This window comes from Nerophis lumbriciformis, linkage group LG05, assembly GCF_033978685.3.
Source record: "Nerophis lumbriciformis linkage group LG05, RoL_Nlum_v2.1, whole genome shotgun sequence".
In the NCBI taxonomy this organism is placed as follows: Eukaryota; Metazoa; Chordata; class Actinopteri; order Syngnathiformes; family Syngnathidae; genus Nerophis; species Nerophis lumbriciformis.
The window spans coordinates 15,978,039-16,005,167 of NC_084552.2; the positions used below are offsets into that span (position 1 = coordinate 15,978,039).

Sequence of the window (27,129 nt, forward strand, 5' to 3'; positions counted from 1 at the left end):
TTTCCTGGTCACACTTATCATTTCACCATGTACCAAATAAAATCGCGTCGAAAATCAGAAGTCTTCTGTACGTTAAGCGCACCGGGTTATAAGGCGCAAAGCAAAGTCGAGTTTTGAGGGGAAAAAAAAGATTCTAAGTGCGTCTTATAGTCCGGAAAATAAATTTATTTTCGTTAGATTAAGTTTTTTCTCGTAACATTAACGCTGAACTTAAAATGTTTTTCTTTTAAATATTAGGACTTTGTACCTACAAAATTCAGACTTTTTTCTCGTATTTCTTCTTTCATTTTCTTATTCGTAAAATTGTTTTTCTTGACAATGTACTTTTTTTTCTAAACTATTGCGATATCACATGAATAGACAACTTTTCTCTTGTCATCAATCACAACTCTTAATGTCACACTAAGATGATGCTTTTACAGTACTGTACTCATTAGAGATGTCCGATATCGGACTGACGATATTATCGGCCGATAAATACTTTAAAATGTCATATCGGAAATTATTAGTATCGGTTTCAAAAAGTAAAATTTATGACTTTTTAAAACGCAGCTGTATGTAGTGGTACACGGACGTAGGGAGAAGTACAGAGCGCCAATAAACCTTAAAGGCACTGCCTTTGCGTGCCGGCCCAATCACATAATATCTACGGCTTTTCACACACACAAGTGAATGCAAGGCATACTTGGTCAACAGCCATACAGGTCACACTGAGGGTGGCCGTAGAAACAACTTTAACACTGTTACAAATATGCGCCACACTGTGAATCCACACCAAACAAGAATGACAAACACATTTCGGGAGAACATCCGCACCGTAACACAACATAAACACAACAGAACAAATACCCAGGAACTCTTGCAGCACCAACTCTTCCGGGACGCTACAATATACACCCCCCGCTACCCGAAACCCCATGTCCCAAATTCCAAGCTGCTGTTTTGAGGCATGTTAAAAAAAATAATCCACTTTGTGACTTCAATAATAAATATGGCAGTGCCATGTTGGCATTTTTTCCCATAACTTGAGTTGATTTATTTTGGAAAACCTTCTTACATTGTTTAATGCATCCAGCGGGGCATCACAACAAAATTAGGCATAATAATGTGTTAATTCCACGACTGTATATATCGGTATCGGTTGATATCGGAATCGGTAATTAAGAGTTGGACAATATCGAATTATCGGACATCTCTAGTACTCACATTGCAACTTTTTTCTGCGACATTATTTTAATATTGTACCCGTAAATATTGCGACTTTCCTTTTTTTAAATTACGACCTTTGAGGGATTGAGTGGGATCTCCTGGTTTAAAAAAAAGCATCTAAACGGGAAAAGCTATTTTCCATTTTTTTTCCATTTTTTTTTTATTTCATTGAATAAAATCAAAGCAACAAGAATGTATACCCTGAACAAAGAAAGGGATATAAAAAGTCTTTACCTGATAAGCATTCTTGATGTTGAGCGGTTGTCCCGTGGCCGCTACGTGTCCCACTATACCTTTGTTCCAATCCAGTCGGATACAGCTGCTGGAAGATTCTTCTAGCGTGGAACCCTCGGCCACGTCGAACAGGCGGCTGACTAAGAACTTCGTGTTGGAGCTGTCTTCGCCCACCTGTAAAAACACGTAGAATTGAAATAAAAGTTGGTATTGGCAGAATACGGAGGGCAGCTTATCAATACTGACACCAATATCGGTATTCCTTATCAATACTGGTAGTATATGTAATTGGTGTAAATAAAGATGTGTTATTGCATTCACATATATGGTTTTCTACATCAAAATTCAATTTATTAAACTTCTTCAACTCCTTCTTCTTCTTCTCCAAATTTTGGCGCTCTCTACCTTTCACATTTTTCACCCGACTCAAACCGTTCCAACTTCAATCGCCGGCTTTCCCTTGGCAAATTCCCAGATCTCCCAGAATTCCGGGTTTTCCGGGACATTTTTCCCATTCAAAATGAATTGGCCATTTTTCAAACTTCAACCAGTTCCACATTTTTTAACCGATTCAAACCATATTCCACCATCCTGGAAATTTAAACTACCTTTCTTCAAAGTTCGAAAAAAATTCCAGGATTTTTCATAAGTCCTGGTTTTCCAAAAGCCCTATTTCCACCCTTTTTTCTGGCGACTACTCCTTCCACATTTTTAAACCCAGTTCAACCGTTCTATTGTCAAAACATTCCTATTAATCAGGACAAAAAACAAAGTTGTTTGTTGAACTGGAAAAATTCCCGTTTTTCCCGAAATTCCGTAATACCATTTCTCAACATGTTACAACTTCAACATTTCTCGACCGATTTGAAAAATTCCAACACCAACCATTTCAACTCATTTAGACCATTCAAGTTTTTTCCCAAAATTCCCAAATTTTGGGGAAATTCCCAATGGGACATTCTTCTACATTTTTCATCTGATTCAAACCGTTCCAACTTCAATCGCCGGCTTTCCCTTGACAAATTCCCAAATCTCCCAGAATTCCGGGTTTTCCGGGACATTTTTCCCATTCAAAATGAATTGGCCATTTTTCAAACTTTCACCAGTTCCACATTTTTTAACCGATTCAAACCATATTCCACCATCCTGGAAATTTAAACTACCTTTCTTCAAAGTTCGAAAAAAATTCCAGGATTTTTCAGAAGTCCTGGTTTTCAAAAAGCCCTATTTTCACCCTTTTTTCTGGCGACTACTCCTTCCACATTTTTAAACCCAGTTCAACCGTTCTATTGTCAAAACATTCCTATTAATCAGGACAAAAAACAAAGTTGTTTGTTGAACTGGAAAAATTCCCGTTTTCCCCGAAATTCCGTAATACCATTTCTCAACATGTTACAACTTCAACATTTCTCGACCGATTTGAAAAATTCCAACACCAACCATTTCAACTCATTTAGACCATTCAAGTTTTTTCCCAAAATTCCCAAATTTTGGGGAAATTCCCAATGGGACATTCTTCTACATTTTTCATCTGATTCAAACCGTTCCAACTTCAATCGCCGGCTTTCCCTTGACAAATTCCCAAATCTCCCAGAATTCCGGGTTTTCCGGGACATTTTTCCCATTCAAAATGAATTGGCCATTTTTCAAACTTTCACCAGTTCCACATTTTTTAACTGATTCAAACCATATTCCACCATCCTGGAAATGTAAACTACCTTTCTTCAAAGTTCGAAAAAAATTCCAGGATTTTTCAGAAGTCCTGGTTTTCCAAAAGCCCTATTTTCACCCTTTTTTCTGGCGACTACTCCTTCCACATTTTTAAACCCAGTTCAACCGTTCCATTGTCAAAACATTCCTCTTAATCAGGACAAAAAACAAAGTTGTTTGTTGAACTGGAAAAATTCCTGTTTTTCCCGGTTCGGTTCTTGGCCCTGCACTCTTTAGTATTTACATGTTGCCGCTAGGCGACATCATACGCAAATACAGTGTTAGCTTTCATTGTTATGCTGATGACACTCAACTCTACATGCCCCTAAAGCTGACCAACACGCCGGATTGTAGTCAGCTGGAGGCGTGTCTTAATGAAATTAAACAATGGATGTCCGCTAACTTCTTGCAACTCAACACTAAGAAAACGGAAATGCTGATTATCGGTCCTGCTAAACACCGACATTTATTTGATAATACCACCTTAACATTTGACAACCAAACAATTACACAAAGCGACTCAGTAAAGAATCTGGGTATTACCGTATTTTCCGCACTATAAGCCGCCCCGGGTTATTAGCCGCACCTTCAATGAATGGCATATTTCAAAACTTTGTCCACCTATAAACCGCCCCGGGTTATAAGCCGCGCCTACGCTGCGCTAAAGGGAATGTCAAAAAAACAGTCAGATAGGTCAGTCAAACTTTAATAATATATTACAAACCAGCGTTTTAACAACTCTGTTCACCCCCAAAATGTAATGTGCAAATGTGCAATCACAAAAATAGTAACACTCAAATTAGTGCAGAGCAATAGCAACATCAATAACTCAACGTTGCTCGAACGTTAATGTCACACAACACACAAAATAAACATTTAAAGCCCACTTTCTGAAGTTATTCCTCATCCATAAATCCCTCGAATTCTTCTTCAGTGTCTGAATTAAAAAGTTGGGCGAAAACGGCATCCAAAATGGACGGCTCCGTCTCGTCGAAGTCATCAGAGTCAATGTTGCTGTTGTTGTCCAGCAGTTCCGTGAATCCTGCCTTCCGGAAAGCTCGGACCACAGTTGAGACCGATATATCCGCCCAGGCATTTACAATCCACTGGCAGATGTTGGCGTATGTCGTCCGGCGCTGTCTCCCTGTCTTAGTGGCGCAGGTCATCTTGTTGCTTCCTCTACCTACGCACCATTGATTAATTTATGTTCAATTCTCTTGCTGCTGCTCTATTTCCGTGTTCTACTGCGTGACTTATTGCCTTGAGTTTGAATTCTGCGTTGTACGCGTGTCTCTTAATAGGAGCCATTTTGTGGTCTTTACTGATGTAAACACACAAATGAAATGAAACGTAATATCCGCGCACTTCTTCTTCTACGGGGGCGGTTGCTTACCTTGGTGGTTGCTTACAGTAGAAGAAGAAGCGCTTCCTCTTCTATGGGGGCGGGTGCTTACCTTGGCGGTTGCTTACCGTAGAAGAAGAAGCGCTTCCTCTTCTACGGGGAAAAAAGATGGCGGCTGTTTACCGTAGTTGCGAGACCTAAACTTTATGAAAATGAATCTTAATATTAATCCATATATAAAGCGCACCGGGTTATAAGCCGCACTGTCAGCTTTTGAGAAAATTTGTGGTTTTTAGGTGCGGCTAATAGTGCGGAAAATACGGTATCTTCGACCCAACTCTCTCCTTCGAGTCACACATTAAGAGTGTTACTAAAACGGCCTTCTTTCATCTCCGTAATATCGCTAAAATTCGTTCCATTTTGTCCACTAGCGACGCTGAGATCATTATTCATGCGTTCGTTACGTCTCGTCTCGATTACTGTAACGTATTATTTTCGGGTCTCCCTATGTCTAGCATTAAAAGATTACAGTTGGTACAAAATGCGACTGCTAGACTTTTGACAAGAACAAGAAAGTTTGATCATATTACGCCTATACTGGCTCACCTGCACTGGCTTCCTGTGCACTTAAGATGCGACTTTAAGGTTTTACTACTTACGTATAAAATACTACACGGTCTAGCTCCGTCCTATCTTGCCGATTGCATTGTACCATATGTCCCGGCAAGAAATCTGCGTTCAAAGAACTCCGGCTTATTAGTGATTCCCAGAGCCCAAAAAAAGTCTGCGGGCTGTAGAGCGTTTTCTATTCGGGCTCCAGTACTATGGAATGCCCTCCCGGTAACAGTTAGAGATGCTACCTCAGTAGAAACATTTAAGTCCCATCTCAAAACTCATTTGTATACTCTAGCCTTTGAATAGCCCCCTTTTTTTAGACCAGTTGATCTGCCGTTTCTTTTCTTTTCTCCTCTGCTCTCCCCTATCCCTTGTGGAAGGGGAGACACACAGATCCGGTGGCCATGGATGGGGTGCTGGCTGTCCGGGGTCGGGACCCGGGGTGGACCACTCGCCTGTGTATCGGTTGGGAACATCTCTGCGCTGCCGACCGTCTCCGCTCGGGATGGTTTCCTGCTGACCCCACTGTGGACTGGACTCTTACTGTTATGCTGGATCCACTATGGACTGTACTCTCACAATATTATGTTAGACCCACTCGACATCCATTGCATTCGGTCTCCCTAGAGGGGGGGGGGTTACCCACATATGCGGTCCTCTCCAAGGTTTTTCATAGTCATTCACATCGACGTCCCACTGGGGTGAGTTTTTCCTTGCCCTTATGTGGGCTCTGTACCGAGGATGTCGTTGTGGCTTGTGCAGCCCTTTGAGACACTTGTGATTTAGGGCTATATAAATAAACATTGATTGATTGATTGATTGATTGATTCAAAATGAATAGGCCATTTTTCAAACTTCAACCAGTTCCACATTTTTTAACCGATTCAAACCATATTCCACCATCCTGGAAATTTAAACTACCTTTCTTCAAAGTTCGAAAAAAATTCCAGGATTTTTCAGAAGTCCTGGTTTTCTAAAAGCCCTATTTCCACCCTTTTTTCTGGCGACTACTCCTTCCACATTTTTAAACCCAGTTCAACCGTTCCATTGTCAAAACATTCCTCTTAATCAGGACAAAAAACAAAGTTGTTTTTTGAACTGGAAAAATTCCCGTTTTTCTCGAAATTCCAGGATTTCCGTAATACCATTTCTCAATTAAACATGTTACAACTTCAACATTTCTCGACCGATTTGAAAAATTCCAACACCAACTCATTTAGACCATTCAAGTTTTTTCCCAAAATTCCTAAATTTTTGGGAAATTCCCAATGGGACATTCTTCTACATTTTTCATCTGATTCAAACTGTTCCAACTTCAAAATATTACGCCTGTTTAGGAATTGTGTGCTCTACTCTGTGGGGCGGTATACTCGGCTGTTAGAGCGGCCGTGCCAGCAACTTGAGGGTTCCAGGTTCGATCCCCGCTTCCGTCATCCTAGTCACTGCCGTTGTGTCCTTGGGCAAGACACTTTACCCACCTGCTCCCAGTGCCACACACACACACTGGTTTATATGTAACTTAGATATTGTGTTTCACTATGTAAAGCGCTTTGAGTCACTAGAGAAAAGCGCTATATAAATATAATTCACTTCACTACTTCAACAATTCTAAAAAATTCCAGGATTTCAGTTCAGCTTCAGCATTGGAGCATTCACACACAATTCCATCAGGAATTGCCTCATCTAGTTTTTATTGTTAGTGCTACCTTTTTTTCTGATTATTCCAAGCTGATCATCAGACCCTAGGGCAGGGGTCGGCAAACCGCGGCTCTAGAGCCGCATACAGCTCTTTAGCTCCGTACTGGTGGCTCCCTGGAGCTTTTTCAAAAATGTACATAAATGGAAAAAGATGGGGGAAAAATATATTTTTTGTTTTACAATGGTTTCTGTAGGAGGACAAGCATGACACAAACCTTCCTAATTGATAGAAATCACACTGTTTATATTAAACATGCTTCACTGATGAGAGTATTTGGCCAGCGCCGTTTAGTCCTACTAATTTTGGCGGTCCTTGAACTCACCGTAATTTGTTTACATGCACAACTTTCTCCGACACTGCCACAGAAAGACGTGTTTTATGCCACTCCTTCTTTGTCTCATTTTGTCCACCAAACTTTTTATGCTGTGCGTGAATGCACAAAGGTGTGCTTTGTTGATGTTATTGACTTGTGCTGGCTATTTCGGCTAGCTGTATGTCCATATTGCATCATTGTGCCTCATTTGTAGGTATATTTAAGCTCATTTAACTTACTTTACTTATGTCCTCTGTGTATTAAATTTATATTTGCATGCTGAGATAGGCTCCAGCACCCCCCGCAACCTCGAGAGGGACAAGCAGTAGAAAATGGATCGATGTCTCATGACATATTATCTGTATGTAATACTGGCTGCATTTCTGATAGTTGTTTGTATGCCATGTTGTTCCAGACCACAGCAAAAGTTACCCAGCTTGCAAAGATTGTAATAAATCCATGAGAATAAGACGGCCTGCCATTTTCTTAAACTTTAACACACACATCTATACATTTGGCCATTCTGAGCCAGTAATTTCCAGGAGTTATTTCCCCCTCTGTTTAATTTATGTTTTCCAATACTGTAAAAATGTGTAGAATAAATATTACATAAACATTTCTGTCAACGAAGATTTGCATCAGCCTGCGACACATAGTAATTTTGATAGTAGGCTAATATAGCTAATATAGACACTTAGGTCATGTGTTGCCTTCATTATATCACTTATATAAGGCTTTTAATTTTTGCGGCTCCAGGCAGATTTGTTTTGGATTTTTGGCCCAATATGGCTCTTTCAACATTTTGTGTTGCCAACCCCTACCCTAGGGTAAAAAAAATAAAAATAAAAATTAAAAAAAATTAAAAAAAGTTTGATCTCAATCACAATTTTTTGCATTGATTTTAACCTGCCAATTTTAAAGTGTCTGTACTAAAACAAATAAGGGGTTAACAAATTCAACATTTTATTTACATTCTAAGCAAATAAAAAAGTAAACTAAATGATGAAAAGCACGATAACGTAACATAATGTGCCGATCGCATTGAGAAAGCACACACATTAAGTTATTATTTCAACATTGGTGGTGCAACTATATTATTAGAAGCTGTCATGTTATCATTAAAGGGGAACATTATCACAATTTCAGAATTGTTAAAACCATTAAAAATCAGTTCCCAGTGGCTTATTATATTTTTTGAAGTTTTTTTCAAAATTTTACCCATCACGCAATATCCCTAAAAAAAAGCTTCAAAGTGCCTGATTTTAACCACCCGTCCATTTTCCTGTGAAGCCAACACAAACAAACATGGCGGAAAGAACAGCAAGCTATAGCGACATTAGCTCGGATTCAGACTCGGATTTCAGCGGCTTAAGCGATTCAACAGATTACGCATGTATTGAAACGGATGGTTGTAGTGTGGAGGCAGGTAGCGAAAACGAAATTGAAGAAGAAACTGAAGCTATTGAGCCAAATCGGTTTGAACCGTATGCAAGCAAAACCGACGAAAACGACACGACAGCCAGCGACACGGGAGAAAGCGAGGACGAATTCGGCGATCGCCTTCTAACCAACGATTGGTATGTGTTTGTTTGGCATTAAAGGAAACTAACAACTATGAACTAGGTTTACAGCATATGAAATACATTTGGCAACAACATGCACTTTGAGAGTGCAGACAGTCCAATTTTCATCAATTAATATATTCTGTAGACATACCCTCATGTCAGCAGGCCAGGGAAGCTAGGGTCAATATTCTTCTCTTGATCATCTTCGGGACAGTGTGAGCCAAGACATCCAGGGGGGTTTAGCTCGCTCGTCTGCGGGAACAAACTGCCGCCATTGCTTGCCGTGCTACCGAGGTCCTTTGTCCCTGATTTGCTCACACACTCCGGCAGATTCAATGGGGGTCTGGCGGCAGATTTCTTTGACTTTATCGTTGGAAATGCATCTGCTTTGAGTGTCGCAGGATATCCACACATTCTTGCCATCTCTGTCGTAGCATAGCTTTCGTCGGTAAAGTGTGCGGAACAAACGTCCAATTTTTTGCCACTTTCGCATCTTTGGGCCACTGGTGCAACTTGAATCCGTCCCTGTTCGTGTTGTTACACCCTCCGACAACACACCGACGAGGCATGATGTCTCCAAGGTACGGAAAACAGTTGAAAAAACGGAAAATAACAGAGCTGATATGACTTGGTGTTTGAGAAAATGGCGGATTGCTTCCCGATGCGACGTCACGTTGTGACGTCATCGCTCCGAGAGCGAATATTAGAAAGGCGTTTAATTCGCCAAAATTTACCCATTTAGAGTTCGGAAATCGGTTAAAAAAATATATGGTCTTTTTTCTGCAACATCAAGGTATATATTGACGTTTACATAGGTCTGGTGATAATGTTTCCCTTTAACTTACCAATCAACATCGATGGTTACGTCCACAACTTACAAGAATTAGCAGAAGTAGCACAGCTTTTAGACAACAAGCAGTCATAATATTTGCAAAAGAAACTTAAAAAAAAAAAAGTACTTTTAAAGGGCCTCGCTAACACTACGAATGTTGCCACTTGTTCATACTCTTGGACCTAAAAACGGTGTCTACAGATGAAATTCCCCCTAAAATAGACACAGCAGTACTTTTACGCCTGTTTTCTGACAGCAGACTATGAGTTCCAAACACATTTTTGCATCAGCCTGCTGACGTCAGCGAAAGAAGACTGGAGGCCATTTCCGCATACTCTCATATTGCCTAGCACAGGGGTCGGCAACCCTCGGCTCCGGAGCCGCACGCGGCTCTTTCATCACTCTGATGCGGCTCAGCAGCTTACTTGCCGAACCCCCCGATTTTCCCGGGAGACTTCCGGATTTCAGTGCCTCTCGCAGAAAACTCCCGGGATTAATATTCACCGATTTCCATCCTTACAGTTTTAATAAGGGCATGCCATGATGGTACAGCATTTAGTGCCCTCTACTATCTGTATTAACAGAGTGCCAGCCCAACCACTTGTTATACAGTATGCATCTTCTGCTTGCACCCGTTCGCGACAGCAAGGCATACTTGGTCAACAGCCACACAGGTTACACTGACGGTGACCATATAAAACAACTTTAACACTCTTACTAATAATGCGCCACACTTTGAACCAAAACCAAACAAGAATGACAAACACATTTCGGGAGAACATCTGCACCTTAACACAACATAAACACAACAGAACAAATACCCAGAATCCCATACAGCCCTGACTCTTCCGGGCTACATTATACACCCCTGCTACCACCAAACCCTGCCCCCACCCCAACCCTGCTCCCTCACACATCAACCCCCCCACCCCCCACCCCCACCCCTCTCTGTGCGTCGGTTGAGGTGGGCGGGGTTTGGTAGCGGGGGTGTATAATGTATCCCGGAAGAGTTAGGGCTGCATGGGATTCTGGGTATTTGTCCTGTTGTGTTTATGTTGTGTTACGGTGCAGATGTTCTCCCGAAATGTGTTTGTCATTCTTGTTTGATGTGGGTTCACAGTGTAGCGCATTATTAGTAAGAGTGTTAAAGTTTTTTTTATACCGCCACCGTCAGTGTAACCTGTGTGGTTGTTGACCAAGTATGCTTGCTGTCACCGACGTGAGCAAGCGGAAGCCCCACATAACGTGTGGCTGATCAGGCACGCTGGTTGTAGTGGGCGCTATATGCTGTACCATCACGGCATGCATGACGCTGACAAGCGCCATTCATATAAAACCCGCGTGCCGCACCAGCATTTTAATTCCTTATTAAGGTGTGGGCCGCGTGTCTGAGACCCTTGGTTTACACATAGCACAAAGCAAAAAAAATACTTTGTATACAGTGTTACTTCATTTTAAATTTCAAAACAATTTTGTGGCTCCCATTGTTTTCTATAATTTGTGAAACTGGTCAAAATGGCTCTTTGACTGGTAAAGGTTGCCGACCCCTGGCCTAGCACATAGCTGGGCAAATATTTTGACACGGGGGGCCACAGAAAGAAAAAAAATATTGTCTCCGGGGCCAAGGTGTATGTATAAATGATTGTGGGGGGTGTGGCCTGCGGACCTGCAGCGAAGCGGGGTGTGTCGACCGGCTTTGAGCTTAGCGACAGGTGCGTAGATGGCACACCTGGGCCGGCTTATCTAATCACCTGGCGCTCTGTTAAAAAGCAGCAGCCGGGAAGGAGAGGGGGGTTGGTGGTGGAGTGCGAGCGAAAGCGAGACAGACGACACACAGGAAGGAAAACCATTTGTGTGCTCAATGGATAAAAAGAGACTCTTACCACAAAATAAATCATTGTTTAGAACCATGAACGCCGCTGTCATGTCAGTGATTGGTGGTCAGAGGAACCCGGAGGAGAGAGTCTTCCACAATGATATATACACATTAAGCCAGTGGTCCCCAACCTTTTTGTAGCTGCGGACCGGTCAACGCTTGCAAATTTGTCCCGCGGACCGGGGGGGTGATTTTTTTTTTTTTAATAAAGAAATACAATCATGTGTGCTTACGGACTGTATCCCTGCAGACTGTATTGATATACATTGATATATAGTGTATATATTGTGTTTTTATGTTGATTTAAAGGGGAACATTATCACCAGACCTATGTAAGCGTCAATATATACTTTGATGTTGCAGAAAAAAGACCATATATTTTTTTAACCGATTTCCGAACTCTAAATGGGTGAATTTTGGCGAATTAAACGCCTTTCTATTATTCGCTCTCGGAGCGATGACGTCACAACGGGAAGCAATCCGCCATTTTCTCAAACACCGAGTCAAATCAGCTGTGTTATTTTCCGTTTTTTCGACTGTTTTCCGTACCTTGGAGACATCATGCCTCGTCGGTGTGTTGTCGGAGGGTGTAACAACACGAACAGGGACGGATTCAAGTTGCACCAGTGGCCCAAAGATGCGAAAGTGGCAAGAAATTGGGCGTTTGTTCCGCACACTTTACCGACGAAAGCTATGCTACGACGGAGATGGCAAGAATGTGTGGATATCCTGCGACACTCAAAGCAGATGCATTTCCAACGATAAAGTCAAAGAAATCTGCCGCCAGACCCCCATTGAATCTGCCGGAGTGTGTGAGCAATTCAGGGACAAAGGTCCTCGGTAGCACGGCAAGCAATGGCGGCAGTTTGTTCCCGCAGACGAGCGAGCTAAACCCCCAGGATGTCTTGGCTCACACCGTCCCTTATGCCACCGAAGATGACCAAGAGAAGAATATCGACCCTAGCTTCCCTGGCCTGCTGACATCAACTCCAAAACTGGACAGATCAGCTTTCAGGAAAAGAGCGCGGATGAGGGTATGTCTACAGAATATATTAATTGATGAAAATTGGGCTGTCTGCACTCTCAAAGTGCATGTTGTTGCCAAATGTATTTCATATGCTGTAAACCTAGTTCATAGTTGTTAGTTTCCTTTAATGCCAAACAAACACATACCAATCGTTGGTTACAAGGCGATCGCCGAATCCGTCCTCGCTTTCTCCCGTGTCGCTGGCTGTCATGTCGTTTTCGTCTATTTCGCTTGCATACGGTTCAAACCGATATGGCTCAATAGCTTCAGTTTCTTCTTCAATTTCGTTTTCGCTACCTGCCTCCACACTACAACCATCCGTTTCAATACATGCGTAATCTGTTGAATCGCTCAAGCCGCTGAAATCCGAGTCTGAATCCGAGCTAATGTCGCTATAGCTTGCTGTTCTATGCACCATGTTTGTTTGTGTTGGCATCACTATGTGACGTCACAGGAAAATGGACGGGTGTATATAACGATGGTTAAAATCAGGCACTTTGAAGCTTTTTTTAGGGATACTGCGTGATGGGTAAAAAATTTTAAAAAACTTCGAAAAATAAAATACGCCACTGGGAACTGATTTTTAATGGTTTTAACCCTTCTGAAATTGTGATAATGTTCCCCTTTAATTTTTTTTCATTTTTTTTTTTTCTTGTGCGGCCCGGTGGTTGGGGACCACTGCATTAAGCTGTAAAAATCTGCTGTACAGTATGTGTGTTTGGGTGCCTTTTTTTCAGGGACACTAATACCAAAAGTCACAATGTCCGATAGAATTCCAAAAAAATTATGACAGACTACCTCAAAAAAACGGAATGGAACTTAATTTTTTTTTTACTGAATGGGACACCCAAAATGTACATAAAAATAAAGAAAGTGGGATTTTACGATATTAACTATGAACAATAAAACACTGAATATTAACAACATATGAGCATCGCTCCTCTCTTACGTCTCAGACCAGCTCCTCGATAGTTGTGTATCTTTTACAATGAAGCAAAACAAAACACAAATGTAAAAAAACTGCAAAATATGCCAAAAGTATTTGGCCACCCATCCAAATGATGACAATCAGGTGCCCTAATCACTTGGCCCGGTGTATAAAATCAAGCACTTAGGCATGGAGACTGTTTCTACAAATATTTGTGAAAGAATGGGCCACTCTCAGTGATTTCCAGCGTGGAACTGTCATAGGATGCTACCTGTGCAACAAATCCAGTCATGAAATTTCCTCGCTCCTAAATATTCCAAAGTCAACTATTATAAGAAAAGTGAAGCGTTTGGGAACAACAGCAACTCAGCCACCAAGTGGTAGGACACGTAAACTGACAGAAAGCGCATAGTGCAAAGACTTTCTGCACAGTCAGTTGCTACAGAGCTCCAAACTTCATAAAACCTTCCAATTAGCCCACGTACAGTACGCAGAGAGCTTCATGGAATGGGTTTCCATGGCCGGGCAGCTGCATCTAAGCCATACATCACCAAGTGTGGGATGCAGTGGTGTAAAGCACGTCGCCACTGGACTCGAGAGCAGTGGAGATGCCTTCTCTGGACTGATAAATCACACTTTTCCATCTGGCAATCTGATAGACCAGTCTGGGTTTAGAGGTTGCCAGGAGAACGGTACATTTCGGACTGCATTGTGCCGAGTGTGAAATTTGGTGGAGGAGGAATTATGGTGTGGGGTTGGGTTTTTTTAGGAGTTGGGCTTGGCCCCTTAGTTCCAGTGAAAGGAACTTTGAATGCTCCAGGATATCAAAACATTTTGGACAATTCCATGGGATGGCACTTCAAGTTAATATGTGAGTCAAGGCAGGTGGCCAAATACTTTTGGCAATATAGTGTATCATCTTGTAAAAATCTGCCACATGCGTTTTGGGCTGGCTGCTCTGAAAACAAACCCCGCCCAGTCTGCTTTGTTCCTCGTCTGAGCTGCTGTGACCTAGATTACCGTAATAACTCCTATAACACTCAAAAGCGCAGATTTGGACCATTGAAATACTTTCTATAGTTCAAGACTTACGGTCATTTAAAAACAGAAATGCACATCATGATGGCGGCATCAGTTTTGATGTTAAATGTCTAAAAAAAATTATGTAGAACGTCCGGCGGGGCGGATTGAAAATCTAAACGGGCCGCATGTGGCCCGGGGGCCTTATTTTGCCCAGGTCTGGCCTCGCACATATAGCGCACACATCAGTGGTGTGCGTAAGTCGCAAGTATCCCATTTTGCGTCCTCTTCTACTGATGTTTTCTTAAGGAAATGCTAAAAGAGTATGAAGAAACACGTGTTTACACTGCAAAAATTGAAATCTAAGTAAGATTAAATATCTAATAAGATAATTATTCTCACTAAGCAGATTTTATGTTAGTGTTTTACTTGTTTTAAGGATTTTGGTCCTAAATGATCTCAGTAAGATATTACAGCTTGTTGCTGAGATTTGATGACCTATATTGCGTAAAACATGCTTGAAACTAGAATATCAACTGTTGCAAAGCTGTGTCATCAACACTCACAAGTAGGGATGTCCGATAATGGCTTTTTGCCGATATTCGATAGTCCGATATTGTCCAACTCTTAATTACCGATACCGATATCAACCGATACCAACCGATACCGCTATATATACAGTCGTGGAATTAACACATTATTATGCCTAATTTGGACAACCAGGTATGGTGAAGATAAGGTCCTTTTTTTTTAAATTTATAAAATAAAATAAGATAAATAAATTAAAAACATTTTCTTGAATAAAAAAGAAAGTAAAACAATAAAAAAACAGTTACATAGAAACTAGTAATTAATGAAAATGAGTCAAATTAACTGTTAAAGTTTAGTACTATTAGTGGACCAGCAGCACGCACAATCATGTTTGCTTACGGACTGTATCCCTTGCAGACTGTATTGATATATATTGATGTATAATGTAGGAACCAGAATATTAATAACAGAAAGAAACAACCCTTTTGTGTGAATGAGTGTGAATGGGGAGGGAGTTTTTTGGGGTTGGTGTACTAATTTTAAGTGTATCTTGTGTTTTTTATGTTGATATAATTAAAAAAAAAAAAAAAATTAAAAAAAAAAAACATACCAGTAATAAAAAAAACGATACCGATAATTTCCGATATTACATTTTAAAGCATTTATCGGCCGATATTATCGGACATCTCCACTCACAACTATAAAACTACTTTTTTGAAGTAATAATTTCTTACTTCAAGCATGAAAAAAAATCATGATGCCGAGCGCATGTCATTATGTCAAGATAATGGCACTAGCATTTACTTATTTAAGAATATTTTTCAACATATCGAGCAAAAGGTCTAATTTTTTTATCTACCAAGAAAAGTGCACTTGTTATTAGTGAGAATATACTTATTTTTAGGTATTTTTGGGTTCATTGAGGTTAGCTAATTAGGGACCGCAATGTCCCTTTGGGACAGAGGACCCTATTGTATTTCGTGTGTTTTATTATTATTATTCCGCCGCCTCTTTGAGCTGTAATTTGACCCCCTTAACATGCTTCAAAACTCACCATATTTGACACACACATCAGGACTGGCGAAAATTGCCATCTAATAATAAAAAAAAATAAAAAAATAAAAACTCAAAATTGCGCTCTAGCGCCCCCTAGGAAAAAACACAGACAAAACTGCTTGTAACTTCCGGTATGAATGTCGTAGAGACATGAAACAAAAACCTCTATGTAGGTCTGACTTAGACCTAGACTTCATACATTGACATCCTTCAGCAAAAATCAACAAGAAGTTGGCAATTCCCCCTTCAAAATAAAATTTTAGTAAAAACAGTCACTTTTGCCTCTTTGAGCTGTAATTTGACCCCCTTAACATGCTTCAAAACTCACCAAACTGGACACACACATCAGGACTGACAAAAATTGCGATCTAATAAAAAACCCAACCCCAAAACTCAAAATTGCGCTCTAGCGCCCCCTAGGAAGAAAACACAGACACAACTGCTCCTAGGAAGAAAACTCAGACAAAACTGCCTGTAACTTCCAGTAGGAATGTCTTACAGTCATACAACAACCTCTATGTAGGTCTCACTTAGACCTACATTCATAAATTGACAACCCCCAGCAAAAATCAACAGGAAGTTTGCAATTCCCCCTTCAAAACAAACGTTTTGTAAAAACCAGTCACCTTTTTTCAAACATTATCTCCTCTGAGCGCATTTGTCGTGTCGGCTTCAAACTAGCACAAGAGAGAGATTGAACCCTTCTGAGTAAAAGTTGACCAAAGAGTTTTAATTACTGCTTCGGTTTGGATTTTATGTGCCGTCAAAGTCGGTCCCGTCCATCGCTGCTTGCAGCTTTAATTTTACTTGTTTTGGAAAGTCTTGACAAGCCGAATTTTCTTGTTCTGGTTAAATTAAGGCCCGAGGGCCACATGCAGGGGCCCGCCGAACATTCCCAAATATTTTTTTCAGATCTTTAAGATGGAAACGGTAGCTGCCATTATGTGTGTTCAAATGACCGTAAGTCTTGAACTATACAAAATACTTCAATGGTTGGAATCTGCGCTTTTGCATGATATACTAGTTACTATGGTAATCGAATTAGTTACTATGGTCATCTAATTAGTTACTATGATAATCTACGTCACAGCAGCTCAGACGAGGCGCCAAGCAGTGTGGGTGGGGAGCGTTTCCACAGAGTGTTTCCAGAGCTGAATTTCGGGTGTCAGGGACAGACACGGAAGGAGATTTTTACAACAAACTTCAAAAGCTTAGTGATACATCAGATATATCAGATCATAGTTGGGGTTTTGGAGGTAGGAGGAGCCTATCCCTAGGTGCATGTATTTGGAAGTGGGAGGGGCCTATCCCTGGGTGCATGTATTTGGAAGTGGGAGGGGCCTATCCCTAGGTGCATGTCTTTGGAGGTGGGAGGGGCCTATCCCTAGGTGCATGTCTTTGGAGGTGGACGGGGCCTATCCCTAGGTGCATGTCTTTGGAGGTGGGAGGGGCCTATCCCTAGGTGCATGTCTTCGGAGGTGGGAGGGGCCTATCCCCAGGTGCATGTCTTTGGAGGTGGAAGGGGCCTATCCCTAGATGCATGTCTTTGGAGGTGGGAGGGGCCTATCCCTAGATGCATGTCTTTAGAGGTGGGAGGGGCCTATGCATAGGTGCATGTCTTTGGAGGTGGGAGGGGCCTATCCCTAGGTGCACCCTAGGTGCATGTCTTTGGAGGTGGGAGGGGCCTATCCCTAGGTGCATGTCTTTGGAGGTGGAAGGGGCCTATCCCTAGGTGCATGTCTTTGGAGGCGGGAGGGGCCTATCCCTAGGTGCATTTCTTTGGAGGTGGGAGGGGCCTATCCCGAGGTGCATGCCTTTGGAGGTGGAAGGGGAATATACTTAGGTGCATGTCTTTGGAGGTGGGAGGGGCCTATCCCTAGGTGCATGTCTTTGGAGGTGGAAGGGGCCTATCCCTAGGTGCATGTCTTTGGAGGCGGGAGGGGCCTATCCCTAGATGCATTTCTTTGGAAGTGGGAGGGAACTATCCCTAGGTGCATGTCGTTGGAGGTGGGAGGTGCCTATCCCTAGGTGCATGTCTTTGGAAGTGGGAGGGTGCTATCCCTAGGTGCATGTCTTTGGAGGTGGAAGGGGCCTATCCCCAGGTACATGTCTTTGGAGGTGTGAGGGGCCTATCCCTAGGTGCATGACTTTGGACGTGGGAGGGGCCTTTGGAGGTGGGAGGGGCCTATCCCTAGGTGCATGTCTTTGGAGGTGGGAGGGGCCTATCCCTAGGTACATGTCTTTGGAGGTGGAAGGGCCTATCTCCAGGTGCATGTCTTTGGAGATGGGAGGGGCCTATCCCTAGGTGCATGTCTTTGGAGGTGTGAGGGCCCTAACCCCAGGTGCATGTCTTTGGAGGTGGAAGGGGCCTATCCCTAGGTGCATGTCTTTAGAGATGGGAGGGGCCTATCCTTAGGTGCATGTCTTTGGAGGTGGGAGGGGCCTATCTCTAGGTGCAAGTCTTTGGAGGTGGAAGGGGCCTATATCTAGGTGCATGTCTTTGGAGGTGGGAGGGGCCTATCCCTAGGTGCATGTCTTTGGAGGTGGAAGGGGCCTATTCCTAGGTGCATGTCTTTGGAGGTGGGAGGGGCCTATCCCTAGGTGCATGTCTTTGGAGGTGGGAGGGGCCTATTTCTAGGTGCATATCTTCGGAGGTGGGAGGGGCCTATCCCGAGGTGCATGCCTTTGGAGGTGGGAGGGGCCTATTCCTAGGTGCATGTCTTTGGAGGTGGACGGGGCCTATCCATAGGTGCATGTCTTTGGAGGTGGGAGGGGCCTATCCCTAGGTGCATGTCTTTGGAGGTGGACGGGGCCTATCCCTACGTGCATGTGTTTGGAGGTGGGAGGGGCCTATCCCTAGGTTCATGTCCCTAGGTGCATGTCTTTGGAGGTGGGAGGGGCCTATCCCTAGGTGCATGTCTTTGGAGGTGGGAGGGGCCTATCCCCAGGTGCATGTCTTTGGAGGTGGAAGAACCTATCCCTAGGTGCATGTCTTTAGAGGTGGGAGGGGCCTATCCTTAGATGCATGTCTTTGGAGGTGGACGGGGCCTATCCTAGGTGCATGTCTTTGGAGGTGGGAGGGGCCTATCCTTAGGTGCATGTCTTTGGAGGTGGGAGGGGCCTATCCTTAGGTGCATGTCTTTGGAGGTGGGAGGGGCCTATTTCCAGGTGCATGTCTTTGGAGGTGGGAGGGGCCTATCCCTAGGTGCATGTCTTTGGAGGTGGGAGGGGTCTATCCTTAGGTGCATGTCTTTGGAGGTGGGAGGGGCCTATTCCTAGGTGCATATCTTTGGAGGTGGGAGGGGCCTATCCCTAGGTGCATGTCTTTGGACGTGTGAGGGGCCTATCCCTAGGTGCATGACTTTGGACGTGGGAGGGGCCTTTGGAGGTGGGAGGGGCCTATCCCTAGGTGCATGTCTTTGGAGGTGGGAGGGGCTTATCCCTAGGTGCATGTCTTTGGAGGTGGAAGGGGCCTATCCCCAGGTACATGTCTTTGGAGGTGGGAGGGGCCTATCCCTAGGTGCATGTCTTTGGAGGTGGGAAGGGCCTATCCTTTGGGAGGGGCCTATCCCTAGGTGCATGTCTTTGGAGGTGGGAGGAAACCCACACAGTCACAAAGAAAACATGCAAACTTCACACAGAAAGACCCACAGCCCGGGGATCGAACCCAAGACCTTCTTATTGTGCTGCCTATATTCTAAATTCAAATTCTATCATATATTACCGTATTTTCCGCACTATAAGGCGCACCGGATTATTAGCCGCACCTTCAATGAATTACATATTTCATAACTTTGTCCACCAATAAGCCGCCCCGGATTATAAGCCGCGCCTACGCTGCGCTAAAGGGAATGTCAAAAAAACAGTCAGATAGTTCAGTCAAACTTTAATAATATATTGAAAACCAGCGTTCTAACAACTCTGTCCCAAAATGTACGCAAATGTGCAATCACAAACATAGTAAAATTCAAAATGGTGTAGAGCAATAGCAACATAATGTTGCTCGAACGTTAATGTCACAACACACAAAATAAACATAGCGCTCACCTTCTGAAGTTATTCTTCATTCGTAAATCCTTCGAATTCTTCGTCTTCGGTGTCCGAATTGAAAAGTTGCGCAAGCGTGGTATCCAAAATGGCCGGTTCCGTCTCGTCGAAGTCATCGGAGTCAGTGTCGCTGTTGTTCTGTGAATCCTGCCTTCCGGAAAGCTCGGACCACAGTTGTGACCGAAATATCTGCCCAGGCATTTACGATCCACTGGCAAATGTTGGCGTATGTCGTCCGGCGCTGTCTGCCCGTCTTAGTGAAGGTGTGTTCGCCTTCGGAGCTGTGTGAAAAAAGCCACCCGGCCTCTTCGCGTAAACTTCCCTTAACCACTCGCTCATCTTTTCTTCATCCATCCATCCCTTCGAGTTAGCTTTTATGATGACGCCGGCTGGAAAGGTCTCTTTTGGCAAGGTCTTCCTTTTGAATATCACCATGGGTGGAAGTTAGCATGGCAAGCTAGAACCACAGTGAAGGATGACTTCTCATTACCTGTGGTGCGAATATTCACCGTACGTGCTCCCGTTCCACAGTGCGGTTCACAGGAATATCAGTTGCTGTGAAATACGGTAGTAATCCGTGTGCGGATGGAGAGATTGCGTCTTTTTATGAACCGGATCCTTGTCGCTTAGTAGGAGCCATTTTGTGGTCTTTACAGATGTAAACAGGAAATGAAACGTACGGTGATATCCGCGCGTTTTTTCTTCTTCTTCCGGGGGCGGGTGGTTGCTTACAGTAGAAGAAGAAGCGCTTCCTGTTCTATGGGGGCGGGTGCTTTCCTTGGCGGTTGCTTGCGTAGAAGAAGAAGCGCTTCCTGTTCTACCGGGAAAAAAGATGGCGGCTGTTTACCGAAGTTGCGAGATCGAAACTTTATGAAAATGAATCGTAATAAAGCGCACCGGGTTATAAGGCGCACTGTCAGCTTTTGAGAAAATGTGTGGTTTTTAGGTGCGCCTTATAGTGCGGAAAATACGGTAATCATACTAATTCTATATTGTGACAATACAGGACTATTTGTGCAACATAATCACATTATATTACTTGACCTTGAAATCCTACTTCAAGATTAGACTGTTTTTGAATGCAAATCTTAAACCCACAGCTGCAAATGTGATGCTTTGTTCAGGTGAAGTGAGCCCTGGACATGAATTTAAAGAAGAAGGCTGAATAATGAGGCTTTGAAGAGGCCTTCAGCCCTCCTAGTCCTCACCAGAAATAGCGAGTAGCGATCAGCGGCGATGAGCTGGTTGATGTGTAGGAAGATCTTGTGGCAGAGTGCTGTCACGTCCAGATGGCTGGAAACGTCCTTCACCAGCTCCAGCAGTCGGGCGCAAGGGTCGCACCCTGCCCGGCCGGCGCACCCTTCCTCACCATCCGCCGCCGCCCCTCCACCGTGCCGTCGGGGAGGACTCTGGCGGTCGGTGTCACTCAGGAACGTCACCGAGCCCTCGGAGTCTTTAACCACGATGGGCGGCAGCGGGCGGTCGAACTCCGAGGCGGAGATTTTGCGAGGCGGGGTGGCGGGGGGCTGGTTGGCTGCCGCCATCGCCAGGTTGTCCGAGATGGGGGGGTTGTCTTTGGAGGCAGAGGGCTTGATAGTGTGGACGCGTTCTGCAAACCATGCGTTCACCATCTCCCTGTTGGAAGAAGAACACGATGTCACCTCTGTCCTCTCAAACACCTTTTGTTACAACTTCAATCTCCCAAGGAAACTCATTTCTTTCTTGTAATATTTGTTATATTTGTGTTTGTAATGAATCCATTCCAAAGGGTCTGTCAAAACTCGAATCGTACAAAAACAGAAACAATTTTTTTCCATCAAATTTTATGTATAAAACACATTTTATAAAGGACAGTTACAATTTTACATCTAGTAACAATGCAAAATGAATATATATTATTTTTTGTCCTGTCCAGCTACTCAGGCAAATCATATTGTTGATGTCCAGGGGTGTCAAACTCATTTTAGCTGAAGGAAAGTATATTCCCACGCGGGCCGGACTGGTAAAATCATGGCATAATAACTTAAAAATAAAGACTTCGGTTTATTTTCTTTGTCTCTACTTTGGGCAAAAAATAGAACGAGCACAATCTGAAAATGTACATACTACAAATAATCCTCTTGGCAAAACACTTGACGTAAATTGAAAACTGAAAGAACAGTGTCTTTACAAAGCCATTAAACTTTAAGCACTTCCTGTTTAGCATTCGAACGCTGGCAGTTTCTTAAAAATGTTTGGAAAAGCAACCGATTGTTTCCACAAACCGCCGCACTGGTGAAATCCGCATACTGCCACGACACATTCATTTATCATCATTCAAATATTACGATGACCGTATTTTTCGGAGTATAAGTCGCACCGGAGTATAAGTCGCACCTGCCGGAAATGCATAATAAAAAAGGAAAAAAACATATATAAGTCGCACTGGAGCCCGGCCAAACTATGAAAAAAAACTGCGACTTATAGTCCGAAAAATACGGTATAATTAGGGCCCGCAAGGCCCTTTGTAAAAGGAATCCCAACGGGAGTCCTTTTACAATGGGACAGAGGACCCTATTGAATTTGTAAGGTTTTATTATTAGGGCCCGCAAGGCCCATTGTAAAAGGAATCCCAACGGGAGTCCTTTTACAATGGGACAGAGGACCCTATTGAATTTGTAAGGTTTTATTATTCTTTATTATTATTATACCGACCGCCTCTTTGAGCTGTAATTTGACCCACTTAACATGCTTCAAAACTCACCATATTTGACCCACACATCAGGACCTGCGAAAATTGCCTTTTAATAAAAAAAACGAACCCCAAAACTCAAAATTGGGCTCTAGCGCCCCCTAGGAAGAAAAAAAAACTAGACTGCCTGTATCTCCCACTAGAAAGGTCGGAGAGACATGAAAAAAAACCTCTATATAGGTCTGACTTAGACCTAGATTTCCTAATTGTACATTCTCGGGCAGAAATCAACAGGAAGTTGGCAATTCCCCCTGCAAGACACTTGTGATTTAGGGCTATATAAATAAAGATTGATTGATTGATTGATTGAAAAATGTACTAAAAACAGTCACTTTTGCCTCTTTGAGCTGTAATTTGACCCCCTTAACATGCTTCAAAACTCACCGAACTGAACACACACATCAGGACTGGCAAAAATTGCGATATAATAAAAAAAACTCAACCCCAAATCTCAAAATTGCGCTCTTGCAATTTTGGAATAAAATGCAGAAAAAACTGCTCCTCGGAAGAAAGAAATGACAAAACTGCCTGTAACTCCCATTTGGAAGGTCGGAGAGACATGAAACAAAAACCACTATGTAGGTCTCACTTATACCTACATTTCATAGATTGACATCCTTCAGCAAAAATGTACAGGAAGTTTGCAATTCCCCCTTCAAAACAAAATTTTTGTAAAAACCGGTCACCTGTCTTCAAACAATATCTCCTCTGAGCACGTTTGTTGTTTCGGCTTCAAAGGACTACCAATGGACAAAAGTATTGGGACTCTTACACTGGACAAAAGTATTGGGACACTTAGGACTACAACTGGACAAAAGTATTGGGACACTTAGGACTAAAACTGGACAAAAGTTTTGGGACACTTAGGACTAAAACTGGACAAAAGTATTGGGACACTTAGGATCAAAACTTGACGAAAGTATTGGGACACTGAGGACTAAAACTTGACATAAGTATTGGGAAACTTCGGACTACCACGGGACAAAAGTATTGGGACACTTAGGACTAAAACTGGAAAAAAGTATTGGGACACTTGGGACGTGAACTGGACAAAAGTATTGGGACACTTGGGACTAACACTTGACAAAAGTATTGGGACACTTAGGACGAAAACTGGAGAAAAGTATTGGGACACTTAGGACTAAAACTGGACAAAAGTATTGGGACACTTCGGACTACCACTAGACAAAAGTATTGGGACACTTAGGACTTAAACTGGACAAAAGTATTGGGACACTTAGGACTACCACTGGACAAAAGTATTTGAACACCTACACCGGACAAAAGTATTGGGACTCTTAGGACTACAACTTGACCAAAGTATTGGGACACTTAGGACTAAAACTGGACAAAAGTATTGGGACACTTAGGACTAGCAGCTGCCAAATATGCGGGCCCGACCAACGCTGCTTGCAGCTTTAATTAAACATGACTTTGACACCTAGGATGTAGATGATCTATATCTGCTGTACATATTTACTTCACAAAAGAGAAGTGTAGGATAGTTCTCTTGTTGCCTTATTTGTATTTGACCATATTAAATGGATTTATATTCATGTTTGGCGCAGCCGGACCGGAGCAGGATGGGATTGAAAGGGAAAAAGGGAGGACAGAGGGGGAAATTGCGAGGACAAGAGGGGGATAAGACAGAGAGACGACAACAACAACAACAGAACACCATCAGAAAATACGACATGTATAAACATGAGGTAACACTTTAGTATGGGGAACATATTCACCATTAATTAGTTGCTTATTAAAGTAACAAAGACTTAATTTAGAGTTATTTGGACACGAGGGGAACATATAAGGGTTAGGGTTACTAATAAGCAATAATTCTGGGATTATTGAGGGAAGACTCTTAGTTCTTTTTTTTTTTTAGTTTATTATTATTATTCTTCTGTCAATGGTCAGCAAAATAAACAAACAGTTGTACATTCATAGATTGAAAATGAAAATGTTGCAGACCGAAAGGGTTTAGGCTGAAGTTGAACACTTATTGCGCCTAACCCTATAAACAATGTCAAGTACAAGATGAACTTCCGAAAATTATGAAATGTCCTTTGTACAACATATTATAAGTACACATTATACACAACATAAACACAGTTCAATTATATACACAGTAAAGGCATGGGGCGGCATGGCGTAGTGGGTAGAGCAACCGTGCCAGAAACCTGAGGGTTGCAGGTTCGCTCCCCGCCTCTTACCATCCAAAAAATCGTTGCCGTTGTGTCCTTGGGCGGGACACTTCACCCTTTGACCCCGGTGCCACTCACACCGGTGAATTGAATGATGAATGATAGGTGGTGGTCGGAGGGGCCGTTGGCGCAAATTGCAGCCACGCTTCCGTCAGTCTACCTCAGGGCAGCTGTGGCTATGAAAGTAGCTTACCACCACCAGGTGTGAATGATTGATGGGTTCTACATGTAAAGCGACTTTGGGTACTTAGAAAAGCGCTATATAAATCCAAGTTATTATTATTATTATTAAAGGCATGTGAAAGATCCCTGTACACGTGTTAAACCTTTGTACCAATTATATACTATATACAAACAATTATACTTCCACTATTATTTATATCCCACATTTAGTTTTTAATTAACTTTGATCATAGTATTAACTACAGTATTGATTCAAGAGTGATATATTTTTTCAAGACATTGGTCTTAAAGTGTTTTTTATTTTTTAGTTAATGGCTTACTGGTTGTATAATAAGGCCATGCAGTATAAGGCATTAATAATGACTAATTAAGAACCAATATGTTACTAATTTGCATGTTAATAAGCAACTAATTAATGGTGAATATGTGTTCCCCATACTAAAGTGTTACCAAATATGATAGGAGAAGTGATAGCAAAGAAGCAGTTAGTGAAGTAAATATTAATAACACAGAAATGACAATGAACATTATTGCACTACAAATGGAACAATTCAAATAACAATAGTGATCATGATCATGAATAATAACAATAATTACCTCCATTATCAACAATACAATTGTTTCAAATGCAACAATACATATATGTAATGATAACTTGAAATACCGGTACAAAAGAAAGCAGATAAATGGAGGGGAAGAAAGAGAAGCAAACTGTAATAACCTTGTAGATTGTTATAGTACAAATAGGTTCAGTTTTGTCAGTGTGCCGTGTTTTACCCAGGTTCCCCTACGGCGGGGGTCAGCAACCCAAAATGTTGAAAGAGCCATATAAGACCAAAAATACAAAAAACACATCCGTCTGGAGCCGCAAAAAATGAAAAGCCGTATATACTGTATGTCCTATAAAGAAGGCAACACATGACGTAAGTGTCTATATTAGCTATAATAGCCTACTATCAAAATGACTATGTGTCGCAGGCTGAAGCAAATCTTCGTTGACAGAAATGTTGAAATGTAATATTTATTCTACACATTTTTACAACATTAGAAACCATTTGTAAATTAGAGGCTACTCAGAAGGTGAGATAACTCCTGGAAATTACTGGCTTTTAATGGCCAAAGATATAGATGTGTGTGTCCAAGTTAAAGGGAACGGCAGGCTGTCTTCTTTTAATAGATTTATTACAATCTTTGGCAAGCTAGGTAATGTTTGCTGTGGTCTGGAACAACATGGCACACAAACAACTATCAGAAATGCAGCAAATATAATACATCAGGGGTCACCAACCTTTTTGAAACCAAGAGCTACTTCTTGGGTACTGATTAATGCGAAGGGCTACCAGTTTGATACACACTTAAATAAATTGCCAGAAATAGCCAATTTGCTCCATTTACCTTTAACTCTATGTTATTATTAATAATTAATGATATTTATCTTTGTGGAAACACTGATCATCTTAATGATTTCTCACAATAAATATATATAGAAACAGATAAATATCAATATGCAACACTTTATTTTTATATTTCCTCTAAGTGCACATTTTTCAAATTGAACATTTTCAAATGATCACTTCTAAGACAGTCTTGTAAAATCACAATATCCCATTTTAACTAGCTAGCCACTAACATTTTTTAACAAATCATGAATTACTTTGCACCATGTTTGTACAAATAATAACTCATGTAAAATACAAAAGTCAGTCAAAGTTGTTAGAATATATAACAAATTGGACCAAGCTATATTTCTAACAAAGACAAATCATTATTTCTTCTAGATTTTCCAGAACAAAAATTTTAAAAGAAATTCAAGACTTTGAAATAAGATTTAAATTTGATTCTACAAATTTTCTAGATTTGCCAAAAATTATTTTTTTGAATTTTAATCATAATAAGTTTGAAGAAATATTTCACAAACATTCTTCATCAAAAAAACAGAAGCTAAAATGAAGAATTAAATTCAAATGTATTTATTATTCTTAACAATAAAAAAAAAAAATTTACTTGAAC

The 27,129-nt window shown here is 41.9% G+C and overlaps 1 protein-coding gene across 2 annotated transcripts in view; it reads right to left on the bottom strand.

Annotated features, from left to right (window-relative positions):
- The window catches only part of pde5ab (phosphodiesterase 5A, cGMP-specific, b), a 217,778-nt gene that overhangs the window by 133,179 nt on the left and 57,470 nt on the right, over positions 1 to 27,129 (bottom strand). For both annotated transcript variants that reach the window (XM_061961218.2, XM_061961217.2), the window contains exons 2-3: positions 21,213 to 21,639; positions 1,444 to 1,617 (exon numbers count right to left, since the gene is read on the bottom strand). In XM_061961218.2, coding sequence (XP_061817202.1) covers positions 1,444 to 1,617; positions 21,213 to 21,635 — 597 coding nt within the window. In that variant the 5' untranslated portion in view covers positions 21,636 to 21,639. The remainder of the gene's footprint in view (positions 1 to 1,443; positions 1,618 to 21,212; positions 21,640 to 27,129) is intronic.